The 27,227-nt window shown below is 42.1% G+C and overlaps 1 protein-coding gene across 4 annotated transcripts in view; it reads left to right on the forward strand.

The window, feature by feature from the left end:
- Positions 1 to 27,227, forward strand: part of nsd3 (nuclear receptor binding SET domain protein 3) — a 132,125-nt gene that overhangs the window by 34,499 nt on the left and 70,399 nt on the right. For all 4 annotated transcript variants that reach the window (XM_060856664.1, XM_060856663.1, XM_060856666.1 and 1 more), the window contains exons 3-4: positions 20,158 to 20,314; positions 25,013 to 25,167. In XM_060856664.1, the coding sequence (XP_060712647.1) occupies positions 20,158 to 20,314; positions 25,013 to 25,167 (312 nt within the window). The remainder of the gene's footprint in view (positions 1 to 20,157; positions 20,315 to 25,012; positions 25,168 to 27,227) is intronic.

A 27,227-nucleotide genomic window follows, 5' to 3' on the forward strand; every position in this document is an offset into this window, starting at 1 on the left:
GGAAAAGCATAGCAGGTCAGGCAGCATTGGAGGAGCAGGAAAATCGATGTTTCGGGCAAAAGCCCATCATCAGGACATTGCTGATGAAAGGCTTTTGCCTGAAACGTCAATTGTCCTCCTCCTCAGATGCTGCCTGGCCTGCTGTACTTTTCCAGCACCACTGTAACCTAGACTCTGATCTCCAGCATCTACAGTCCTCACTTTCACCTGGTGTCTCTGTTTATCTGTGCAGAAACTGTCATCCAACCTTTTGTTTCCTTCAGTTTGGATGATGCAAGAGCTATCATGGCTTCCTGCCATCTTTGACAGTAGGTCGAGTTTGACTCATTTTAAAATGCTGTTGTTAATATTCCGACCTGCACAACACTCTCTCAATCTCATTTCTCAGCTGTGTTGACATACTTGGTCAACTTTAAAAGAAATAAGAACTTTCCCGTATTCAAATTTCTGAGTACCTGCACCTTTCCCCATCTCTCTAACTTCATCCAGGCTGACAACCCACTGAGAATTTGCTTTGAACTATGGTTTGCACATCGTGCACTCCATCCATTCTGGTGTTGGCAGTTTTACCTTCATCTCTCTGGTATCAGTCTCAATATCTCATTTATTGATTTGGTATCATATTTTGTCAGTTTATACTCCTGGGCAGCAGCATGGGATTTTAATGCTTTCCAGGCATGATATAAATGCATCTTACTGTTGCTTCCAAAGCATAACACATGTCATACTTGGACAGCAGTCGGAAATGATCGATCTTTTCTATTTATCTATTCACCTGCACTTGAGAGCAAATGCACAGTCTATGTATGGCTGATACAGAGGATGAGGCCTGTTAACATTCAATTTGAACTGGCTAGTTAATGCTTTGAAACAAAAATTGATCTGAATGCATATCCGAAGTGTGAATATTTAATTGTTTTAGCCAGTTAATTCTAGAGGATGTCACTGTGGATTTTTTCTTGCCAAGTTAATTTATCTTGCTTTACTGAAATCAGATAATGTTTTGATGCTCCTCCCCAAAGCAGTATGAGTCATAATGAAAATGTATTAATTTACTTAGTTATCTGTGAAGAAATGGACAGGTAGAAACAGTGTATATCCTCACATCATGAAGTTATATGAGAAAGGATAGTACCAATCATTTAACTTGAACTGACTGTTGGACAGATGAATCTTTTTTAAATGTAAAAGCTGCTTTGCAAGAGCAATTTTCCCAGTCTCTGACCTTGGAATTCATATCAGAATTGATTTCTCTTCCTTTGTTTCTCATCCATGCTCTTTCTCAAATCTTGAAACGTGTTTGTAACCCTTTTCCAAGGAGTTGCCTGAGGTGACGGTATTCCTTTGGGGTTAGCATCTGTCCTCAATGATTGATGTCTCTCAGAAATCGCAAGAAGTCATGGTGGTAAAACCATGTCTTTGATCGCTAGAAGCCAACAGAACGTGGGCGTGAATTGGTTTAATTTCCCACCACAGCAATTCTATTGAGATTACGGTTTATTCCTGTGTTGAGGGGGGTGATAGGTTAGTGGAGTGTGACTCACTCTAAATGGAATTCTTGCTTCACTAAGTTTCCAAGTCAGTTTAGTTTGTTACACCTGTTTTCTTTGTTCCAAGTTCAACATTGTGTGGTGAACGCAATGTTAATTTCAGGTACCCCTAATGTGCAGTTAGTCTACAGAAATATCAAAAAGGTGAATTATCAAGATAGAATGTTTCACTGATCATGTCAGTGGAAACTGGAAAGAATCAAAATGTCTATTACTGGGAACTGAGACTGCAAATAATTTTAGTTTCCTGGATCCTTTCTCAATTTACAGTAACTGTGACTTCATTTTGGAGTGTGTTATGTTTATTTTTAGTGTTGATGTCTGTGGCCCTGTTATGATTTGTGATAACACATCACATGTAATAATTCATCTCACGATTGTTCTGTGGTGAATTTTCTTCTGTTGTGGCCCTGAGGTGCGCATCAGAACAAATGTAAATGGGTATAAACTGAAAATGTCTGGCTGTTGAGGCTGATGTGATTTTACTGAGCTTGAGGCAACACATCCCAAGTCAATAAATAATAATTTAAATTCAAAGTTTGTGCGAACATCAACTCGCCACGAAACGACACGACCAGCTATCCCTAGTAGCCACACAAACAGACAACAAGCAACATGAATTCGACTGGGACAACACCACTATCATAGGGCAAGCCAGACAGAGAACAGCCAGGGAATTCCTAGAGGCATGGCATTCATCCACAAACTCCATCAACAAACACATCGACCTGGACCCAATATACCAACCACGACAGCGGACATCTGAAACTGACAACCGGAAGCGGCAAGGACAGACCACTATAAATACCGGAAGAAAGATCAAAGAAGCGCTTCGCAGGAGGCTCCAAAGCACTGATGATGTCGCCTAGCCAGGGGACGAAACGTTTGCAACAAAAACTTCCAGCTCGGCGAACAGAACCACAACAATAATTTAAATGATTGCTCAGACAAAGTTTTTATTTTTCTGAACATCTGTTGTTTTTTTCTTGTTTTTGGTTGAGAATTTGGATGTTGAACTGCCTGTCTGATAGGGGTGGACATGAAGGACTTTGGAAAATGAAGGCTTTTGTTGGAGCTTCATATTGACTCCAACATGCACTTCCATCTGTTGCGCACTTTGTGAATTTTGGAAGCCTACATGATGTACCATAAAATGGAGTTGGTTAGATTAGATTCCCTACAGTGTGGAAACAGGCCCTTCGACCCACACCGCCCCTCCGAAGAGCAACCTACCCAGACCCATTTCTCTCTGACTAATGCACCTAATACTCCAGGCAATTTAGCATGGCCAATTCACCTAACCTGCACATCTTTGGATTGTGGGAGGAAACCAGAGCACCCGGAGGGAACCCACACAGATACTGGGAGAATGCGCAAACTCCACACAGACAGTTACCCGAGGCTGGAATTAAACCTGGGACCCTGGTGCTGTGAGGCAGCAGTGCTAACCACTGAACCACTGTGCCATCGTGCCACCGTGCTGTGTTGTTGCTAAAGTGAGAAATATATCATTAACTGCCCATGTCAGAATTCACAGTAAAAGCTGACAACTGCGAACGCTGTAAATCAGAAACAAAAACAGAAATTGCTAGAAAAGCTCAGCAAGTCTTACAGCAACTGTGGAGAGAAATCAGATGTTTTGAGGAAGGGTGGCTTGACCTGCAGTGTTAACTCTGTTTTCTCTTCACAAGTGCTGCCAGAACAGCTGAGCTTTTCCTGCAATTTCTGCTTTTGTTTCAGATTCCTGGTGCTTTCATTTCCTTCCAGTTTGGTCCCAAAGATGGAGCAAAATATTGTCTATATTCACGGGAAAGGCCTTTTTATGGAGCACTCATGGATAAAATGTTAGTTGGGTGGAATGGGATTGGGAATGGGGCCAGGTCAGCATTGATTGCCATTACTGATGACCCTTGGGAGGTTGGTGAGTGAGTTGTCGTCTTGAAGTCCTTGGGGTAGAGTGACACCCACAGAGCTCTTAGGAAGGGAGCTGGAGAATTTTGACCTAGCATCAGAGAATTAGTGGCCCTGTAGTTCCAAGTCAGGTGGTGTGTTGCTTGACGGAGATCTTGGAGGTCGTGGTATATTGACTGGTCTTATGCTTCTTGCAAACTCTTGACCTGAGTTTGTGTTAATGGCACACTGTGGCACCTTATTCACCACTGAGGCAAAATCAGTTGAGATGTTTTGTCCTGTTCAGTGTTGATCTTTGAGGAATTGTATGCTTGAGCATCGGATAAAGACATTCATAGGCTTAAGTTCCACCATAATTTTTGACAATTCAGCCCTGCTGACTTTGACTGCCAACTTTGGCCTCACCAACCCAAATCAGCTAACTTGCTACACGGGATCATCTACGTTTGACTTGTTTGCCCCCCCCCTCCCATTGCCATATCGTGAAGGACGTTAACCAAGGAAATAAGTTTTTGAAATAACTCCATGAGGTTACACATGTGCAAAATCCTTGATACTAACCCTGCTTCCTCAGAGAAAGCTCTGTTATTACCTGTCAGCCAGATTTCCCGGATGGGGGCTGCGAATCTGTCCGAATCAAGGAACTCAGATTCTTGGAGTTCTGGCTGGCTGTTCTTGTTATGATCACTGCAGTTTCAGAAGACACAGGGTGTACGAGTAGAAGTAGACCACTTGTTCCAACGAGCCTGCTCTGCCATTCAGTGAGCTCATGGCTAATCTGATATTCATGAACTGCACTTTCTTGCTTATCACCACAACCTTTGATTCCCTTACTCATTATAAATGTGTCGATCTCAACCTTGAACTGACTTCATGACTTCCCCTCAACAGTCAGAGAATTATAGAGATGTACAGCACAGAAACAGACCCTGCGGTTCAGTTTTCCCGTGCCAACCAGATCGCCGAAATTAATTAAGTCCCATTTGGCAAAAAACCCTCCAAACCCTTCCTATTCTTATACCCATCCAGATGCCTTTTTAAATGTTGTAATTGTACCAGCTTCCACCACTTCCTTTGGCAGTCCTCTGCAGTGAAGAGTTGCACAGATTCAATACCCTCTGAGATAAGAAATTCCTCTTCATCTTTGTTAAATGTGCATTCCCTTATTCTGAGTGGTCCGTCTGGGCCTCGACTCTATCAGAAGGGGAAACGGCCTCTCCTCATCAATCCTGTCCAGTCTGGTGAGGATCCTGTAAGGTGTCCTCCCATTCTTGTGAATTCCAAAAAATACAAAGCCAACCTTCTCAACTGGTCCTCTCAGGCATGGTTTCCACATCTGGAATAAAGCTAGTAAACTCCTGACCACTAATTCAAGCCTTTCTCTCCTTCTAATCTTTCTTGCAAATCATTTGCTTTAGCTACACAGCTTCTGGGAAAGGAAGAACAACTAAGAAAAGCAGAATGTATGGGGTAGCACTCTGTGTCATCAACACCAGTTGGTGAGCAGATACAAGGTAACCAACTGCATTTCTGAGGGTTGTAGGTGGCAATTAAACCATTGCAAACTGGAGAGTTTAGATTTAAAGGAATTTAGTGGGAATTTTGTCTTTATAAATGATTGTGTTGGTCTTAGCTACTGATTGTACATGAAATATTTTACATTTTCTGATGTCCTCTATACTCTTGCTGAGTAAGAAATACTCCACAGTAATGTGAGGCAGGAGGATGTGGAGAAAACGAACTGTGGTTTGTAATTATCCCACATTTAAATGGCAATCACTGGCCATAGATGTGAAACCTCTTCAGTTGGTTGGAAGAGAATGTGCCCTGCTGTTACCACTGGTGATGGAGAAGGTGGTCCATTTGTGTATCATGTGAGAACTCCTGCAAAATCTTGATAACTTCTTTTGGGAATTTTGTCCTCATTGCCATGAATATGTTTGGGAGTGTTTGGAGTACAGAACACTATCATTTTGGGATCCAACGTCAGGAGGTGTTCAGTGATAAGATATTGCAATGAGATGGAACATGAAGCTTCACCTTGTGCACAGTAATGTCAGGGACTAGAAACAAGCCTTTTCATCATGAGCTTCTGTTGTCAAAATAGTTGGTGTTTGAAGTTTAAAAACATACACAAGTTTTCATTTGGAGCATAAAATACCATTCAGACTATTCTGAATAGAAGTGCGTGACATTCTGCTGGCACTACTACATTTCAGAAGCTTTGCACTTGCGGTTTTTCATGTCACTAAATGAATGTTTTGTAGATACCCGACAACATTGTGCCATCCTGTATTGAGTAATCCAAGACTTCTCAGTACAAACTTGTCATAAAGAAGGCTACAAAAGATTTTTTTTTTGCAAAATGTATCAAGAATTCTTGTTAGTCAGTCCTTTGCTTCGAGGCCTTTTTCATGCTTAAGTAAAAACTGCAGACCAGCAGTTGGTATGCTTCAATTGCAAAGCATTATGTTTGTTTTTAATTGAGTCATGGGCTGTGGGCATTGCTGGCTGGACCACTATTAATTGTGCATCCCCAGTCTGCCTTTTCAAATGCAGCTAAGTATGGAAATAAATGCTGGCCAAACCACTGACCACTAATGGAACATGGTTGTATTGAGAAATTATACTTTTCTTGACCCATAGTGAATTCCTTCAGGACTTCTAGGACTGAATGCAGTCTTGTGTAGATTTCCTCATGATGGGCAGTATAGAGTTAAATTGTTGTAACTAAGTATTTATGAACTGTTCATCTGCTTAAACTTCTATTGAGCACTGTATCAACATTTGTGAATCTAAAGTTTGCCACTGCTCCAGTCCAGCAGTCATTATCCTTCTGTCATGGTTCATGGCTCTTGGAACGAGGACAAGAATATTTCACGGATGTAAATTGCAATTAACTGACGGATGTAATGTCATTGCAAAAGGGATGGCAGAACATGTCATAAGGATTGCTGGTGTTGCTATTTTGATTGGACATATCCTGATTTCTATAGCTATTGTATGTGGGATTGAATAGTTGGTAGTACAGACAGGATATATATTACAAATGGATCAGTTCCAATTTTGATGTTCTTTGTTCGTCGTCACTTGGACCACAATCACTGTCTGATCTTGCAGATAAAGAGTTGGTCAAACTGGTATCCCAGTAAATGTCCCTAGTTACAGGAAAGAGCAGCTGAAATGCAAACATATTGAAATCAAACTCTTCAGTTCTTTTGGGAATTCAGTGCTCTTTGACATGAATGCTTTCTTATTTAGACTGCAGAACACAAAATGAATTTGGGATCCAATGCTTTGCAGACATTAAGTTGAATACTGAGTTGGAAAAAGAATCTTAAAAATATTGTTGTGTACAAGGTTATGTGCACGTTGTATTTGAACTGCTGCCTGGTGTTTCGTTTGTTTCCTGAGTAAAAAAAGTTCTGTTCCTCAGCTAATTGGAGTGAGTAAAGAAGGACAGCCTTTCCAGATCACGAGCCAGTTTGTTAGGGAGTGGGTGGCTGAATATGGCCTGCTGTTGGATATCATTCTTCAGGTACAGTCCTTTACTGAAAGGAATCCTGCCCATGAACATCATGAAGCCAGGTGCATGCGGTTACCTGGTAGGAAAACAGAGGGCAGCCTAATTCCCTCTAGATACCCTGGTCGTTTTGTATCTTGAGAAGGAGGGAATTGCTAAACCACTCCAAAAATTGAGAAATTGTTTTTAATGGCACCAAATCTCTGCAGAGGAGTGGAAAACTCTCTTTTTAAAAAAAAGGGTAGGGAATCAAAGTTTCAGTCAAATGGTCGTTTGGAAGCGCAACTTTCACAACTGCGACTGATTATTCTTTCTAATTCATAAATATCACAAATAAATACAATATTTCATTTGCATTGAGTGAGGAATAAATAGCATTTTGGAAGTGTGAACACACCCATTGAGAGATTTCGGCTTAGTTTGATGAAAAGCTTTTCAGCAGCTACAGGAGTTTAATTTATTAATGCAAGGAAAGGCTGTGTAGTTCAGTGTTAAGACTGTCTGTCTGCTAAGGAACAGTATCTCACCCATTCATGGTCAGACAGGTGTTCAGCTTACAGGCAGGTGTTTCTACAGTTGCAACTATCATCGAAAATACAACAACCAAACGGCATCTTGCAGATGTCTAATCTCTCAAAACCTGGCATTTAGCAACAAAAGGAGACATCAGGAATGATAGCCCAAAACCTTGATTGAAGAATTAGATTACAAGGGGTGTTTTAAAGAAGGAATGACGGGCAGAGTGAGAATTCCAGAACAGAGGGCCTTGGCATCTGATGTTGTTGTTGCCAGGGGTGGAATGGATGGAATTGTTCAGTCAAGAGGCCAGAATTACTGGAATGCGGAAGTGTTAAATGGGCAAGGTTGTCAGATTGATAATCAAGGTTGAGAGTGTGTTGCTGGAAAAGCACAGCAGGTTAGGCAACATCCAAGGAGCAGGAGAATTGGCACTTCGGGCATGAGCCCTTCGTCACCGTGATAATCAAGTTGTCAGGGTGGGATCATGGAGGTATTTGAAAATAAGAAACAGTTCAGTTTTACTGCAAGCACTTGTATATTGGAGCCCCACTTATTGTTGACTATGTTTTGGAGTTGCATTGTGTGCATTGCTGTTTGGGTTGAAGCAATACAATTGCCTCAATAAATTAGAATCCCCTGTACTCAATGTAACATTCTGTGACTTGGAGAAAGAAATAAAATAGTGAATATGAAATAAACTTGCTTGACTGATATGTAACTTACAGAGGAGATGTGGAAACACCTCAGGCAGTATGTGGGTCAGTTTTCAAATTTCAGTAAAAGAAGTGCAATTGCATGAATTCCCTTTGTATTTTGCGAGTGGAAACATATAGCATAACCACAAAAGCAAAAGCCCACATGTAGTGGCATTTGCTAATCTGAATAATGATGGACTACGGCCTGACTATGTCAGGGCTCATGAATGGGTAGATACACTGGTTTCTATTCCAAATGTTGTATCAATTGACCTCTGCTGTGACATAGGCATTAGTCTGTGGATGTTTATTAATGCCAGCATTGAGTTCACCCTGTCTGTGATACATTTTCCTTTTGGTTGGCATAAGCTAGACTTAAAACTACAAAACAGGCTTCAGGTTGAAGAAACTCTGGCTAAGCTTGGATTCTCAGTTGTGGTGAAGTCGTTGCTACAACTTCAAAGGTGTTCTATAAATTGAATCAAGGTTTCCAACCTTAATTGTCAACTGGCTTTAAGAATTAGGAAACTAAGATATTTCACAATTCTTCCCACTTTCGCTCTGTCAGCAGTTAACTGTCGAGGAGCCTGTGCGACATCAGGAACTTGTCTTAAATGTTATCACTTTGTTAGGGCATCCCTACATAGAGTCATAGAGATGTACAGCACGGAAACAGATCCTTCAGTCCAACCCGTCCATGCCGACCAGATATCCCAACCTATTGTAGTCCCACCTGCCAGCACCTAGCCCATATCCCTCCAAACCCTTCCTATTCATATGCTCATCCAAATGCCTCTTAAATGTTCAATTATACCAGCCTCTACCGCATCCTCTGGCAGCTCATTCCAAACACGGACCACCCTCTGCGTGAAAAAGTTGCCCCTTAGGTCTCTTTTATATCTTTTCCCCTCTCACCCTAAACCGATACCCTCGAGTTCTGGACTCCCCGACCCCCAGGGAACAGACTTTGTCTATTTATACTTCATTATCAATGAATTGTTTCTAAACTGGAATATTTTGCTTGATGTCAGTAGACATGGCAGCAAACTGAATATCATCGAAGATAGATCAACAAGTGAGGAGATCTTAGCTGGCTAAGTAGCTCCTTGTTGTACCCAACAAGTAGTCAGTTCTTGATTCTAGTTCCTTGGCATGAGGAACATGGTGAGCATTACTGTGTTGTATAACTATATTTCAAAATTGATGTGCACTGAAAACATGTTGAACCAGTCATTGACTGTTAACCCTGATGCCGAGCAGCAGGCCAGTGATGATGACTTTCTGCATTGCATTTCATGCCTGAAAGTCAGTTCTTAACTTGCCAAATGATGCACAGATAGAAGGGATTTAATAGTGAACTCACAAAACATCATATCAATTTGGGTACTGGTATAATTTGATCAGTTGCATATTTGTTGTCCTAATCAAATGATGACCTGTGTCCTCTAATTGAACTCACTAATTCAACTCTCCACAGTCAGACAGTCATAGAAAAAGACCATTCAACCCTGTAAGGCCCATGCTGGCTCTCTGGAAAGTAATTCAGTCAGTGCCATTGCCCCTTTGCTACCTATGTGATTCTGCAGGTTTACTTCTCTGTAACTGTTTGCACTTTGGTTCTCCTGCAAATTTGTGAATTTCCATGTATCAGAAATCAGGCATAGAAAATATCTTGTAAAAACGAGAAGAACTGCGGATCTATCAATCAGTAACATGTTGTTGGAAGAACTCCGCACATCTGGCAGCATCTGTGCAGAGGAGTAGTTCCAGTTGCCCTTTCTCAGAGATAAAAAATATTTCTGTTGTCAATCTAGAACTGAGTGTTATCACAAGCATTCTGCATTTTGCTTTGAGACCTTGGTAGCATCATTACATTCAAGGAGGCCATTCAACCCAGTGCTAGTCCTCTGAAGGAGCAAATGCCTTTGTGCCACTCACCTACCTTTCTGCAACATGGCACATTGTTCCTTGGCTAACAATAATTGAGTTTCCTCTTGAATGCCTCAAGCAAACCTGAATCCTCCTTTTTTGAAGTTAGCAGATACGAAATCCTAACTATTTGCTGCATGAAACCTATTCTTCTTCACAGTACCATTGCTTGTTTTGTAACAGAAATACAAACGTCAGTTGGTGCACCATCTAGTTGGATCTTGGTTGATTCAACATTCATCGCGTGCACTTTGCCCCCCTTGATCCCCTTACTGATCAAGAACCTATTTATTGTATCTATAGTTAATCAATCTAAATATGTGCCCAGTGGTTTTTGATGCTGTCACTGATGGGAATAATTACTCCTTACCTAACCTGTCTAGGTACATCAATATTTTAGAATGCTTCTATCAAATCTCTTCTCCTAGGAGAACAAAGGAACCGTGCGCATGAATCTTTCCTGCACACTCTCTCTCTCTCTCTCTCTCTCTCTCTCTCTCTCTCTCTCTCTCTCTCTCTCTCTCTCTCGAGCTTTTACATTATTTCTCAAGTGTGTTCCCAGGATAATAGACAGAAGTTGAGAGTTTCAATAAGTGTTTTTAATATAAATTGGGTAAGTGTATCCACAATTGTTTTGTTGAGTGTAGCCTTTGTGAAAACTACATGTGTCTGTATCGATGCGATGCTGATGTGTCAGATTTCTGCAAAATAGGCAAGACCATTATTGCAGTTTGTTGAAGTACTACAACCTGGTGGAGTACATGAATGAAACAACAGTTCTCTTGGGTTTAAGCAGCCTGAGTAAAAATCTGTGAAAAAGCATCGTTTGCTTGGTGTGAAGCCAAGTCAGAAAGGAAATTGATGTGTTCAAGAGCAGTAGTAAGTGGAGGTAAGCAGAAACATCCATCATCAAATATTGAAATGTGATGCCAGGCCTCTGTAATAATGGTTACACAGTTCTTAAAATTAGGAATTTGGACTGATCACCCTGCCACTTGTCAAATTCTGGATGCTTCTTGAGTGCTGCCCTGCTGCTGTTCCTCAGCTCGGAATTTATTGTACCATGTGTCTTGTACTACATTACTTGACAGAAATTTAGTTGTCATTACTAATTCATGTTGCATGCAATCACAAGTTGGATGATTGCTAAAAGAGTAACCTAGAAAGAGGAAGTGGATTGTGCTGACGAATCAGAGTACTTGGAGTGTTTACAGGTGCTGAACGGATCAGAGTTTTTCTGAAATACACGTTATCCTTGCAATTGGCTCTCGCCCTGAATCAGCGGAAGTAAGAAATAATTACTTGGTCACATTTTGTCCTTGCTTTAATATGTTAAGTTTTAGAAACAAACTCACATCCCTTCTAGCATTCGAATTCTGAGTCTATTTAACAAGAGAGCAAACGTGTAGACTAGTCTCAAAGTCAAATGCGGCTGTATCCTTGATTATTCATAACTCTCCTTGTTCATTTCTGTTCTCCTCAGCGTAAACTTGTCATGACTCATGTGCAGATCTGATAGTCTTTGCTGAGTACTGCTCTTGGCCAGTCCCTGAATGGATTGGTTTTACCCAAGTATTGCTGTATGTGTTTTAGAGATATGAGTTGTTGGGCTTCATTTTATATTCATTCTATAACTGGGAGTGCTGCCCTTGTCTGCTGGGTATTGAAAAGCCCCCTTTGATGTGTACCTTGGTGCGGTTGTTTGTTTTTCTTGTTGTGGAGAACTGACCTGCTCTGAGAGGTCAGATATGTGCTTAGTATCTTGTAAAAGGCTGAACTTGGCCATCAAGGACAGATTGGTGCACCTATGGCACTTGAAGAATGGAAGTAGTTGTTATAGGGGATTCTATAATTAGGGGGACAGATAGTATCCTATGCAAGCCGGATCGGGAGTCTCTCGCATGGTGTGTTGCCTGCACGGTGCCAGGATGCGGGACATCTCCGACCGGCTTGAAAGGATATTGGAGCGGGAGGGGGAGGATCCAGTTGTTGTGGTCCACGTTTGTACTAACAACGTAGGCAAAGCTAGAGTGGGGAGGACCTGTTTGGGGATGACAAAGCACAAGGAATGAAATTGAAGTCCAGGTCGTCAAGGGTCATAATCTCCGAATTACTGCCCGAGCCACATACCAATTGGCATAGGGATAAGACAATTAGGGAAGTAAGCACGTGGCTAAGGGTTTGGTGTGGGAAAGAGGGATTCCACTTCATGGGGCATTGGCATCAGTTTTGGAACCGGGGGGGGGGGATCTGTACCGTTGGGACAGTCTCCACCTGAACCGATCAGGTACCAATATTCTAGCAAAGAGGATAAATAGGGTGGTCAGTTGGACTTTAAACTTCTGAGTTGGGGGGGAAGGGAAAGTGAAAGCATCAGGGAGTATGGAGTTAAATGGAAAGATAAGCAACAGGATAGCATATGTGCAGGCAGATTTAAACTCAAGGCAGACTGGGAATGCAGCAAAAAGGAAGGATAACTTCGGACATCTTATGACTTCCAATATCTCAAATGATAAAGTTAGCATGAAGGCACTTTACCTGAATGTTTGTAGCATTCGTAACAAAGCAGATGAACTAATGGCACAGATCATAGTGAATGATTATGATGTGGTAGATATCACAGAGACGCGGTTACAGTGGGGTCAGGACTGGCAGTTAAACCTCCAAGGATTTTCAACTTATCGAAAAGACAGGGAGGTGGCAGAGGGGGTGGAGTTGCCTTGTTAGTTAAGAAATTAAGTCTGTGGCACTGAATGACATAGCGTCGGATGATGTGGAGTCTGTGTGGGTGGAATTGAGGAACCACAAAGGCCAAAAAACCATAACGGGAGTTATGTACAGACCTCCTAACAGTCGTTAGGACCAGGGGCACAACATGTACCGGGAAATAGAGAAGGCATGTCAGAAAGCCAAGGTCACTGATCATGGGAGACTTCAATATGCAGGTGGACTGTGCAAAAAATGTTGCCAGTGGATCCAAAGAAAGGGAATTCATGGAATGCTTACAGGATAGCTTTTTGGAATAGCTTGTCATGGAGCCCACAAGGGAGCAGGCTATTCTGGACCTAGTGCTTTACAATGAACCAGACTCTATAAAAGATCTTAAAGTAAGGGAACCCTGAGGAAGCAGCGATCATAATATGGTAGAGTTCAGTCTGCTGTTTGAAAGAGAGAAGGCAAAATCGGATGTAATGGTGTTACAGTTAAATAAAGGTAATTATGAGGGCATGAGAGAGGAACTGACAAAAATAGAGCCTAGCGGGGAAGCAGAGCCTAGCGGGGAAGACAGTAGAGCAAAAATGGCAAGAGTTTGTTGGTATAATTGAGGACACTGTACAGAGGTTATCCCCAAGAAAAGAAAGATTATCTGGGGAGGGATGAGACAACCATGGCTGACAAAGGAAGTCAGGAAATGTATTAAAGAAAAAGAGAGATCCTATAAAGTGGCCAAGAGCAGTGGGAAATCAGAAGATTGGGAAGACTACAAAAACAAACCGAGGATAACAAAGAGAGAAATAAGGAAGGAGAGGATCAAATATGAAGGTAAACCAGCGAAAAATATTAGAAATGATAGTAAAAGTTTCCTTCAATACATAAGAAACAAACGACAGGCAAAAGTAGACATTGGGCCACTTCAAACTGATGCAGGAAGCCTAGTGATGGGAGATAAGGAAATAGCAGGAGAACTTAAGTACTTTACTCATGTCTTCCACTGTGAAGAATGACGCAATGTCCCAACAATTAAAGGGAGTCAGGGGGCTGAGTTGAGTATGGTTGCCATTACAAAAGAGAAAGTGCTAGAAAAGCTAAAAGGTCTTAAAATTGATAAATCTCCTGGCCCCGATGGGATACACCCTAGAGTACTGAGAGAGGTGGCTGAGGAAATAGCGGAGGCATTGGTTGAGATCTTTCAAAAGTCACTGGAGTCAGGGAAAATCCTGGATGATTGGAAGATTGCTGTTGTAACCCCCTTGTTCAAGAAAGGATCAAGACAAAAGATGGAAAATTATAGGCCAATTAGCCTAACCTCGGTTGTTGGTAAAATTCTAGAATCCATCATTAAGGATGAGGTTTCTAAATTCTTGGAAGAGCAGAGTCTGATTCGAACAAGTCAACATGGTTTTAGTAAGGGGAGGTCATGCCTGACAAACCTGTTGGAATTCTTTGAAGAGCTGACAAGTAGGTTAGACCAGGGAAACCCAGTGGATGTGGTCTATCTAGACTTCTAAAAGGCCTTTGATAAGGTGCCACACGGGAGGCTGCTGAACAAGGTGAGGGCCCATGGTGTTCGAGGTGAGTACTGGTATGGATTGAGGATTGGCTGTCTGACAGAAGGCAGAGAGTTGGGATAAAAGGTTCTTTTTCGGAATGACAGCCGGTGACAAGCGGTGTCCTGCAGGGTTCAGTGTTGGGGCCACAGCTGTTCACATTATATATTAATGATCTGGATGAAGGGACTGGGGGCATTCTAGCAAAGTTTGCCGATGATACGAAGTTAGGTGGACAGGCAGGTAGTACTGAGGAAGTGGCGAGGCTGCAGAAGGATCTAGACAGTTTGGTCCAGGAAATGGCTGATGGAATTCAATGTGAGCAAATGTGAGGTGTTGCACTTTGGCAAAAAGAATAAAAGCATAGACTACTTTCTAAACGGTGAGAAAATTCGTAAAGCCAAAGTACAAAGGGATCTGGGAGTGCTAGTCGAGGATTCTCTAAAGGTAAACATGCAGGTTGAGTCCGTGATTAAGAAAGCGAATGCAATGTTGTCATTTATCTCAAGAGGGTTGGAATATAAAAGCACCGTTGTGCTACTGAGACTTGATAAAGCTCTGGTTAGGCCCCATTTGGAGTACTGTGTCCAGTTTTGGTCCTCACACCTCAGGAAGGACATACTGGCACTGGAACGTGTTCAGCGGAGATTCACACGAATGATCCCTGGAATGGTAGGTCTAACATACGAGGAACGGCTGAGGATCATAGGGTTGTATTCATTGGAGTTTAGAAGATTAAGGGGATATTTAATAGAAACGTACAAGATAATACATGGCTTGGAAAGGGTGGACGCTAGGAAATTGTTTCTGTTAGGCGAGGAGACTAGGACCCGTGACACAGCCTTAGAATTAGAGGGGGTCAATTCAGAACAGAAATGCAGAGACATTTCTTCAGCCAGAGAGTGATGGGCCTGTGGAATTCATTGCCGCAGAGTGCAGTTGAGGCTGGGACGCTAAATGTCTTCAAGGCAGAGATTGATAAATTCTTGATGTCACGAGGAATTAAGGGCTATGGGGAGAATGCTGGTAAGTGGAGTTGAAATGCCCATCAGCCATGATTGAATGGCGGAGTGGACTCGATGGGCCGAATGGCCTTACTTCCGCTCCTATGTCTTATGGACTGATGATCTTAAGCCAAGTTAGGTGCACTTTTTTTTTATGAACGCTGTTGAGAATGCAAACTCTGAAATTGATACATGTTTGGGCACTGTTGTTGAGTGGGGCTAAGGATGCATTGTGAGTAAAAGGGAGAGATTTGAGAGAGCGTAAGTATTTAATAAAGAACAGTTCAACCAGCCAAACAATTGTAAAGTGTTGAAGCCGTATTTGTCCAAACGCAGAAGGCCTTCAAACAGGCAATTTACTAATTTCCAGAGAGAAATGAAAAACATGGAAACAATTTTTTTTTGGTTTGCTTTCCCTTCCACCCCCCACTAAATGGTGCAGAAAGGTAAATGCTTTTTTTCCCACATTTTTTTTCTGGGGAGTGCATTTCTGCTGATTCAGCAGAATAACCTAAAAGGACCAGATGATACTCTGAAAAATGAATTGTACGCTCAAGGAAAAGGTTAAACTCCCAGAGGGAAACTCTTTGCCTTTCCTATCAGTGAGTTACCTGTCAAAATGCAAAGACAGTCTTATGAATGAGTAACATTTGGAGGTCAAGTCCGGCTCCCAACGACAACTGATTCAAGTATTGATCCAATAGTTGATCCGGTTATCCAACAGATGATCTCAGTGAAGGGAAAGCATTTTTATTCACGTATCACCTTGCATCGTTCATCCAAATGTCAAAATTATTTGATAGCCTATCAGGTATATTTCTTTTAAAATGCCACATTCCACAGATAGTGATGAAATGCAAGTTTGTTGTGTGTATAAATAGATTCACTCCGACAAAGGAAGACAAAATGGTTGCTCTTTAATTTACCTTGAACATTAACCCCTGGCCACTGGCCCGTTTTGGATGCCACATTGCTGTCCATTATGTTAAAATAAACTCATTCACGTTGGGGAGCTAAGACCGACCAGTGAAATTTCCGAACCCAGCTGATTTTCACTTGCCAGTAACCCTTTATCTTTTGGCCTTTTACACAAAAAGATCTTCATGTAGAATCTTGAAAATAACAGAGTGGTCCATCACCATTAAAATTATGAGTCTAATTCAAAGTTCTTCAAAAGTCTGGCCATTTTATGAAGAACTGCGAAAGTTCCTGAGTTGGTTTAGGAAAATGGGCAACACCATAAATAGGGTCATATTAATATCACTTGGGGAGCCAAATTGAATGAGGTGATTGTGAATATCGTTTGTCAACCTCCAGTCTTCGGGCACCTCACCTGTGACTATCGATGATACAAATATCTCAGCAACAGGCCCAGCAATCACTCTCTGGCTTCCCACACAGTTCTCGGGTACACCTGATCAGGTCCTGGGGATTTATCCACCTTTAACCGTTTCAAGGCATCCAGCACTTCCTCCTCTATAATCTGGACATATTGCAAGATGTCACCATGTATTTCCCTCCAGTCTATATCTTCCATATCCTTTTCCACCGTAAATACTGATGCAAAATATTCATTTAGTATCTCCCCCATTTTCTGTGGCTCCACACAAAGGCCACCTTGCTGATCTTTGAGGGGCCTTGCAACATTTAAGAGGCATTCGGATGGATATATGAATAGGAAGGGTTTGGAGGGATATGGGCCAGGTGCTGGCAGGTAGAACTAGATTGGGTTGGGATATCTGGTCGGCATGGATGGGTTGGACCAAAGGGTCTGTTTCCATGCTGTCCATCTCTATGACTCTATCTGTCGTCTAGCTGATTTGTTGTATTCAAAGCATCTTTTAGGAGAAGGGTTGCCAAACCTGCTGCAATTGGCCAAGAGTATGCAGGAATTGAAGGTCACTTTGAGGATACTGTTGTGTTTCACCCTAGAGAAAAAACAGCAAGATGTGAAACACCTTATTTTTTTGACGTGATTTTTTAAATCTATCTCTTCATCAGATTAACAAAAGATTAATGAAAATGGGGCAATAAGGCCAATAGTCAAGCATCATCTAGTTGGATCATGAGTCTTTTGGCTTTCCAATTATCTTAGAAAGCGATGTGTCGGCTGAAGTGTCGGCAAAGCCATGGTGATCAAATCCCCAGGAGAATATATCATTGCTATTGGCAACCTGATTTGGGAGCTGCTGAAGAACTCAGCATTGTGGTGTTTCAGGTATCCTTTGAGCTCCCGTGGTTTGTGAGTTATGAAAGTTGTTAACTTTTGGCAGTTTAAAAATTGAGTCACTTTTTGTCTCTGCAGAGGATCGCCCATCTTGGTATTGTTGTGATTAATGCGGTGGGAACCAGGAGTGCAAAGAATCCTGTCTGTTTGGTGCAGCATTTGGAATCCTCTGCTTGTTGTTAGAAAGAGAAATCTTTCACATTGGTGTGCTCTAATTTCAATCAAACTTCTTTCAATAAGAGTAGCTATCTTGGAATCTGAGCAGGAGTGTCTTAATGGTAGTGATTGGGATGAGAGCTATGAAGTGAACAAGAAGTCGCAGAGCACTTGATAATAGTCTTTTCTGTTGGTCTTTGGGATTTTTACCCATCCCTAATTGCCCACGGCACAGTCATAAATCAACAATAGTGTTCTGGTTCTGGAGTGGTATGTTGGCTAGACCAGGTAAAGACAGCAAATTTTCTTCCCAAACGATCATTTGTGAACTAGATGGGTTTTTAATGCCAACAGCAATGACTATACATTTGCCACTTGTCAATAAGCTTTTAATGCCAATTTTTTATTGAATTGGAATTTGACTATTTGCCATAATGGGATTTGACCCCATGTTCTAATAGCATGCTGGCCTTCATAATAAGAGGGATTGAGTATAGAAGCAAAGAGGTTCTTCTGCAGCTGTACAGGGCCCTGGTGAGACCACACCTGGAGTACTGTGTGCAGTTCTGGTCTCCAAATTTGAGGAAAGATATTCTGGTTTTTGAGGGAGTGCAGCGTAGGTTCATGAGGTCAATTCCTGGAATGGCGGGATTACCTTACACTGAAAGACTGGAGCAACTGGCCTTGAGTTTAGAAGACTGAGAGGGGATCTGATTGAGACATAAGATTATTTAAGGATTGAACACTCTGGCAGCAGGAAACATGTTTTTGCTGATGGCTGAGTGCCAAACCAGAGGACACAGCTTAAAAATATGGGGTAGACCATTTAGGTCTATTTCTTCACCCAGAGAGTGGTGGGTGTGTGGAATGCTCTGCCCCAGAGGGCAGTGGAGACCCAGTCTCTGGATTCATTTAAGAAAGAGTTGGATAGAGCTCTCAAAGATAGTGGAATCAAGGGTTATGGAAATAAGGCAGGAACAGGATACTGATTAAGGATGATCAGCCATGATCATATTGAATGGCAGTGCAGGCTCGAAGGGCAGAATGGCCTACTCCTGCACCTATTGTCTATTGTTCCCAGAACATTAGCTTAGGTCTTTGGATTACTATTTGAATGTCAATACCATGACATCACTGCCTCCCCTGAAAAATAAATGGTTTAACCTTGAAAGCAAATGCAACAGAAGAGTTTCCTGAAATTCTGCAGCTTGTTCTCACTCCAAAAATAGTCCTCAATAATCTTTGAGAGTGCACCTGTTTCAGGAACACCCCTTTAGTGCCCTCATGGGATGTCAGACAGTGATTTTGAAAAATTCTCTCTTTATTGTTGTACTACTTGCTGCTTTTATTTTGTCTCTGTTCCTCTGCTGTGAGAGTTTGTATATTGTCTTCTGTTGTATGGCCTTTACTCTGCCAGTGCATGTGTTTATCTTTCTGCTCCCTCTCGTGCCTTTCCTTTCTCTTTTCTCCAGTGATGAGGTACATCTGGGTTTAAAAAGGGAAGTGGAAAATACCATTTTCTTGGAAGAACTCAGTTAGTTGTGTTCCCTTCCCTGCTGGATTGCTTTAGTTATTGAAGTGATTCTGTTGGAGTGGGTTAGGTTTCAGTCAGATTGAGACTACTTGTGGACTTGGGACTTCAGTTTTTCATCGTGCATGTAGAATGATAGTTTTCTGAAGATTTTGTGGGTTCGGTTTCCAAACCATGCACGAATGATCCCCTGCAAGGCCAAACCCTATTCATTTGAAGGGTTGAAATTTTCAATCCAGGTTTCACACGATATTTTTGATGAAATCCTTGAACTATTGATTACGTTGGTTTTCACAAAGGATGTTGTGAAACTTGAAAGGGATCATAAAAGATTTACAAGAATCTTGCCAGGATCGGAGGGTTTGAGCTAAAGGCAGATGCTGAATAGGCTGCGGCTGTTTTCCCTTGGTGGTTGGAGGCTGAGAGATGACCTTTAGAGAGGTTTATAAAATCGTGAGAGATGTGGATATGGTAATTAAGCAAGGTCTCTTTCCCAGGATTGGGGACTCCAAAACTTGAGGGCATAAGTTCAAGGTGAGAAGGGAAAGGTATAAAAAGAGGACACGAAGAACAACGTCTTCATGCAGAGGGTGGTGCCTGTGTGCAATGAGCTGCCAGGGTAAGTGGTGGAGGCAGGTACAATTCCAATATTCAGAAGGCACTTGGTTGGCTATATCAGTCAGAAGGGTTTTAAGGGATATGGGCCAAATACTGGGAAATGGGATGAGGTCACGTTGGAATGTCTGGTTGGCGTGCATGAGTTGTTTCCGTGCTGTATGATTCTAGGATTCTATGTCTTCGTCATGTCCCATTGTATAAACAAGTTGTTCACTCTGTCTTCCAGGTCCATCGTTTACCAGTGTCTGGAAATCAGACTGTCATGTCGAGTTGTTACCAGATTGGGGACTTGGTATGGGCAAAAGTCGGTACCTATCCCTGGTGGCCCTGCATGGTGTCCTGTGATCCATTGCTGCAAGTTCACACCAAGATCAACACAAGAGGTAAGATTGTGAGACAATATATGGTTACTGCATAGTATCCCTTGAGAAGTACAGTTCATTTATTGCTATGTCCTTGCTCTTTGTGCTTGTGAGAGTGGCTGGTCTGTGTTTTCAGTCAGGTTGATACACTTGCTGGAATGTCACACTAAGAATTAAAAATTGGTGTTGTTCCTGGGTTGAAGTGTTCTCCTGTGTTTACATCATATACAGTCCATAATGTTTTTTAAGCACTGTTAACTCTGTTCAATGGGCTATTGTGAAGCTTCACATTTTGGTTTCGAGTCATGTAGAAATTGCTGCCATGTAATTTTGCATTGGCAGCACCAAAATCTCTTCAATTTTAGTGAATGGCAGGGCAAAAACAAAGGCAGTCACTTGGACATGAGACTGAAATACTCAGGAGAGATATGGACCATAACATCTAGTAGGATTGCTGTCAGACCAAGTTTCCCTCTCCTCCCACCTGACAGCATCTGACTCACTCTTAAATTATTGCACCATATTTATGTTCACAACTGCTACTTGGAATTTCAAGTGCTGACTTGTGGTGAGATTGCTAATACCCCTCACTGGGTTGATTTGTCTTGACCTTATTTACTGCAAGCTGGACACTTGGCTCAAGGTTCAACTCTTTCCGATATCAACTTGGGAAAACTATGGTCCCAACAGTGTATTCAACTAATTCCTGTAATTCATTCACTCCTGCATTGCTAGAAGATTGTGACAGTGTTGTCAGTAATGCTCGACCATGCATCAGTTGTGGGAAGCTTGACACAGATTTGGCTGTTTAAGTTGTCAAATGCTGGGTAAAATTAATTCTCTTTCCAAGTCTGAAAATTATAATGCCTGATTTGAGTTTTCATCATTTGTTTTCTCACAGAATGTGAACTCATTCAGGTGATAGAATAGGATATCTGTTTGAGTCTGCCAGCTAGTTTTAGGGTCGCATTCTGTCAGGCTCTGGATTCGAAATAACTTCAAAGTGTTTTTTGATTGTGGACTGAAGTGGGTAAAGGTATGCTTTAAAGACAGGACGATTGTGAGGGGATTTGCTGCACTTTTTAAAGAAAGCAAGTGAGCATAACTCAATGTACGTGTGTAGATGGTGTTGCGTTATACGACCAGTTCGTGAAGTTGGTTGCCACCAGGCTGGAACAAGGGATATGTCGATTTGAGATTCAGCAGTGGTAAAAAGGTAACTGGTTGTTTGTTTTGTGAAGTTGTGATCAGCTGTGGATGACACAGACTATGTGATCGGCTATTGAGTAGCTGAATACTATGTTGATATGAATGATCTGCCAAGAATATCTCTGGTCTAAAAAGCCACTCATTGGTGTATGTTAGTGCTTTTAACCAAGAAGACAGAGACTTTGCAATTTGCAAACCAGATGTTCTCTGCCTCCTGCAAGGAAGTGTGAAGTACCTGGGGAAGAGTGATCAAGGAGCAGCAAGTCCTGACAAGCCAAAGGCTCATCCCTGAGTCCTGCAGACAGGGGGCATTGAATTGCTTGTCCAGTTTGTTTTTCTCCATCCAGAATGCCATTTTCCTTTGTTTGTCTCTGTCTGTTTTATGAGCGATTAGAGTTCGAACAAAAAGGGTTATATGTTGAAATTCCTCTTTGTTTATCTGTTGCTAAAATTGAATTTTTGGTCATGAACAATAATTCTAAAGCACAGCAACCTGGTCCATGCTTTTGGTTATCCTGCATCTACAATGATAAAATGGGGACTCTGTGCTCTTGGATAAAATCCTTGCCTTTTTGTGACAATGTGGGAATAGCAGGGCTTGATTTCCAGTATGCTGTCCCAGGGAGTTGTGACAAAACTGTAAATTTATCTTGTGAATTAAAGAGCAGCTTGGAAATTGTGAACCCAGTTGATTGGAGAAATGGAAATGCAGGCAAATTCAGCAGTAAGTTTCAAAGGGTAATTGTAAACCTTGAAAAGTGAAGCTTTTGCAGGGCGACGGGGAAAGAATAAGCTTTTTGAAAGAGTGGGTGCAAAAAGTGAGTAGTTGCCTTTTGTTGTCAGAGATTCTGTGTCCTGATATCACATTAAATATTTTGCTTACGTTTCTTTTGTTCTTCGCTTTGCATTTCGTGCACAGTGTGCAGATGCTGTCCATGGATGTTGTTATTGATTCTGCTTGAAATACTCCTTTCCGAAAGATGGAATGGTTCTTTTTGGTGATTTACAACCAAGCAGGTGGCTTCTTTATGGAGGCTTCCAGCAGAATGCTGAATGCTTCATCAGATGAGATTTGGCCAAGTTTCGTTTCACTTGAGTAGTTAAATTGAATTATTAACATGAAACTATTCTTTTGCTGGGCACTCTTCCAAAAGTAGCGTGTCAACAAAAGGTTTTTTTTTCAAACTACATAGTCATTCAGAGGATGTGAGCATCACTGGCGAAGCTGGCATTTGCTGTCTGCCCTGATTGTCCTCGAGTTGTTTGCAGTGAGTCACCTTCAGCAACAGTCCCGAGAGTGAAGGTGCAGCCACGTTCGATGTAGCATTGAAGAAGGTCTGGATGGTGCATGACTTGGGGATCGTGGTGTTCTCCTATGCTTGTTGCCCTAGTTCACTGAAGCAGGAGAATATGAGACATCAGCAGCTGCTGTCAAAGGAGGCTTTATGAGTTACTGCTATGCCACTGGTGATAGGAGGAATTGAATGTTGAAAATGGTGGATGGGTTACCAGTCAAATGGGCTGCTTAGTTCAAGATGATATTGAGCTTTTTCGTTGCTGTTGGAGCTGCATTGATCCATGCAAGTGGTGAGTGTTCCGTCACACTCCTGACCTACATACGTGGACAGGCTTTGGGAAGGTGAGGTTGAATGGTCAGAAGGAAAAGATAATCCATTGTGAATGAAACCTGTTTTCTCTCCTCTGACATACTTTTGAGAAATAGTTGCAAAAAATCTAATCCTGATGGATGTACTCATTGGATTACCGTATTGCAGTAGTTATTGCAGCCTTATTGTCGGATGAAGAAATTTGCCATGTTTTCTCCTTGAAAGTACACATGTGAACCTTCAGTAAGTGTCACTTTGAGTATTCACTGAAACGTGAGTTAGATGCCTGAGAATGATATCCCGCCTCCTCCAGGTAACCACAACTTACGGTAATGAGGATCCCCAGACACGAATGAGCAGTTTGTGATTTCAAGAGTCGTGAGGTGATGTTGCAGCTGGACAGGACCTTGGTAAGGCCACATTTGAAGTACTGTGTGCAGTTCTGGTTGCCTCACTTTAGGAAAGATGTGGAAGCTTTGGAGAGAGTGCAGAGGAGATTTACCAGGATGTTGCCTGGAATGGAGAATAGGTCGTACGAGGAAAGTTTGAGAATGCCATGCCTTTCTCATTGGAACGGCGAAGGATGAGGGATGACTTGATAGAGGTTTATAAGATGATCAGGGGAATAGATAGAGTAGACAGTCAGAGACTTTTTCCCTAGGTACAACAGAGAGTTACAAGGGGACATAAATTTAAGGTGAAGGGTGGAAGGTATGGGGGGATGTCAGGGGTAGGTTCTTTACCCAGAGAGTAGTGGGGGCATGGAATGCGCTGCCTGTGGGAGTGGCAGAGTCAGAATCATTGGTGACCTTTAAGCGGCAATTGGTTAGGTACGTGGATAGGTGCTTAAGGTAGGACAAATGTTCGGCACAACATCGTGGGCCGAAGGGCCTGTTCTGTGCTGTATTGTTGTATGTTCTATGTGCAGTTGTCCCCAGAATGTGAATGGACAGGTCCTCAGTTGGTCAGCTTCATTTTCCTGAAACCAATCCACTTGGTGAGTTTGGTATTGCATGTTCTGAAGCATGTGAAAGCTCAGAAGTGGAACTGTCTCCCATCAAACTGGGTGAGACATTAGTGCAAGTGGCTGTGGGTAAATATTGTTCACAAGAATATTACTTCATTCCCTTCAGCAAACCTATTTTTGCCACTTTGTAATATATTGATTCAGCTGAAAGTGAGGACAGGTAAAAATTAATTATTAAGCATGTTGAAAAACCTCTCGTGCAGCCAGGAGTGACTGAATCATAGGTTTGATTGTTTTGTGCCTATCACCCTGATGAGTCATGTCCTCAGTCTGCCTGATATTAGAAGCTGTAACTTACACTTGTTTGTGCAGGTGCTTGCAAGTACTGTGTGCAATGCAGTGTATTTACTGCCAGGAATGGTTCTGGCTGTCCAAGTCATCCCCTACAGATTTCTTGATTTTTGCCTTGCACCCAGCAAGTCAAGGCCATTTCTCCAGAGATAAAATGGCTTGAGTCAGCCTGAGCCATTTTGTTGCCTTGACTTTGTCTGCTTTGTGCAGTAATGTATGCCTTGTTATGGGAGCAGCTTACCTAGCTTGAGAAGAACACGTGCATACTAAGTTATTGGAGAAAACCAAATGTTTTGGAAAGAGTAAAGCTAATCACAACTAACGAAAGCATCTGCCTCAATTTTTAATAACTGTGACGTTGCAGTGAAATTAATTCAGATAGTGACCAGTGCACTTTAAGTTAATTGACTAAATTTCAGCAAATCAGCACAGCAGTGAATTGCTAAATCAATTAATCTGCAAAAGGCCACGTGTAAGATCCCACTGGATATAGTTTTGTTTGTTTTTTGCCTGACTTCCAGATGGGTGACGTCCTAGGTCTGTCTGCTTTCGAAGCTGTAATCTTCTATCTGTTTGTTTGTGCAGGTGCTCGCGAGTACCACGTGCAGTTCTTTGGGACGGTGCCAGAACGAGCCTGGATCCATGAGAAGAGGGTGGCGCCTTACAAAGGACGTTCACAGTACAGTGCCCTTGTTGCCGAGACTGCCAAGCAGGCCAGCAATGCTGCAGAGAAGCAAAAGGTATTGATGATGTGAAGATATCGTAAGGATTACCCAATACTGCAGTCCAGAAAAGTGTAAATTTGAGTTGCAGTACTTGGAAACACGTATGGATGATGATCTTGTGTCTTTTATCAGAGACTGTGCATAACTGATGCTTTCAGTTGGTTAAAATTGAGAGACTTACCTTGAAGAAAGTGTGCTGATGTTTCTTCCTGGTATTTCATTTTTTAAATTTGCGTATTTGTATAGTTGTTCCATTGAGATCTTCCCTTTAGGGCTTTTCTCCAAAGAGATCTGACCAGGTGTATCTTGCCAGTTCAGGAGAAAGGCTGTTGTGACTGTTTTCTGATTCAACTTTAACAGTCTCTTCCTTCAGTGACTTTTTAGGTGAGTTTGTCAGAGGTCCAGAGTAATGCTTTTGGGATATGGATTCAAAATCTCAGCCTGTGGAATTTCCATTTGATTCATAAATCTGGGAAATAGTGCAAATAATGGTGATGTTGCAACCTTCAGTATTCTGTTGGGAAGGAAATTGCGTGATTTCAGACGCACAGCCATGTGGTTGGACCATAACTGCTCTCTGAGATAGCCGAGCAAGCCACTTAGTTCAAGGGGATCTAGGGATGGGCAACAAGGCCTGCTCCCAAGTCCAGTGACTGATTGGAAGAAAAAACAAAATCTCATTTCTGTGCAAAAAGCTTAGACAGAAAGCATTTAGTGCAAAGTTTCTGATCCTTGTTTGTCAAAAATCTCCTGTCAGATATGTAAATCCTTCTGAAATGAGTGAACACCCTGTTGGAATGACTGTGTGTCTCCTTGTGTCGAGCAGGAATCGGTTGCTTGCAGGAAAAAAAAGACTGGGAGAAATGAACTATGGAGTACTCCCAGAATGTCAACAAGTGTGGTGCTGGAAAAGGGCTTGATGATGGCCTTGTGCTGGAAATGTTGATTCTCCTGCTCCTTGGATGCTGCCTGACCTGCTGTGCTTTTCCACCACCATACTTTTGGACACTGGTCTCCAGCATCTGCAGTCCTCACTTTCTCCTATTCCTAGCTTGTGTTTGGTAGGTGTATGGGGGTGGGTGTTGTTTGGGAGCAACGTCCATATGTGAATGCTCCCACTCCTGTTTTTACCTCTTGACCTGGCATGCATGGCAGCAGCTGTCAAGTTTGTCTTTTAAGGAATTTAAAAGGTTCTCAGAAATATCAGACCTGTATTCTGTTATGGAATTGAGGTGGATAAGCTTCAGGCAATGGGCGAGCTTTTAGAAACATAGAAAATAGAAGCAGGAATAGGCCATTCAGTCCTTGAAACTTGCTCTGCCATTTGATATGATTACTGTTGGTCATCCTTCTCAGTCCTTGTTCCTGATTTCTCTCAATATCCTTTGATGTAGATGACCAAATGATTTCAAATAAAAGCTAATATTTGACTTATTTACAGGAAGCTAGTGCCTCCATTGAGGAGGACTTGCATTTGATCCAAGTCCTTGGGGATATTACGGTGGCAAAGCTGAGGTAAAACCAATCATATGCAGAAGTACTCTGTACAGAAGGTTTTGGCCGCTTGCACCAGACTGGCCTTTGAAATTGAGAATAAAGTAGCTGTTTTGATCGTGTGCACTATGGGCAGTAAAAACATGAGGACTTCAATCATTTGTGCAGTCAGGGAAAAAAGCCTGACCTGTTGCAAAGGCACAATAGGTACCACCTCATTTCTTTCTGCATGGAAAAGGTCACATTGGCCATCATCTTGCCCCAGTTTTGCTGTATGTATCCAATGAGCAGTCAAGTCTGAGTCCAGATCGAGCAGATGGAGAGAGAAGCTCCTTACCTAACCAAGTAGAGGGTGTCATTTCACCTTGTAAAACTGCAAGATTTCACCAAAGTCCTGCAATCCTCGATTTTAATTCCGCTTTGTGTGAAACCTGCCATCTTTCAGACACAAAATTATATCATTGTCTGTTCCCTTGATTGGTCTGAAAATATCCTGTTGCCCTTTTGGAAGAAAATCAGGGGAGTTGTCCTTGTGTCTTGACTGATGCTTATCCCTTTCAGAGCAGCAGTCAGAAAACAGA

Source organism: Hemiscyllium ocellatum, chromosome 48, assembly GCF_020745735.1.
Source record: "Hemiscyllium ocellatum isolate sHemOce1 chromosome 48, sHemOce1.pat.X.cur, whole genome shotgun sequence".
NCBI classification, from domain to species: Eukaryota; Metazoa; Chordata; class Chondrichthyes; order Orectolobiformes; family Hemiscylliidae; genus Hemiscyllium; species Hemiscyllium ocellatum.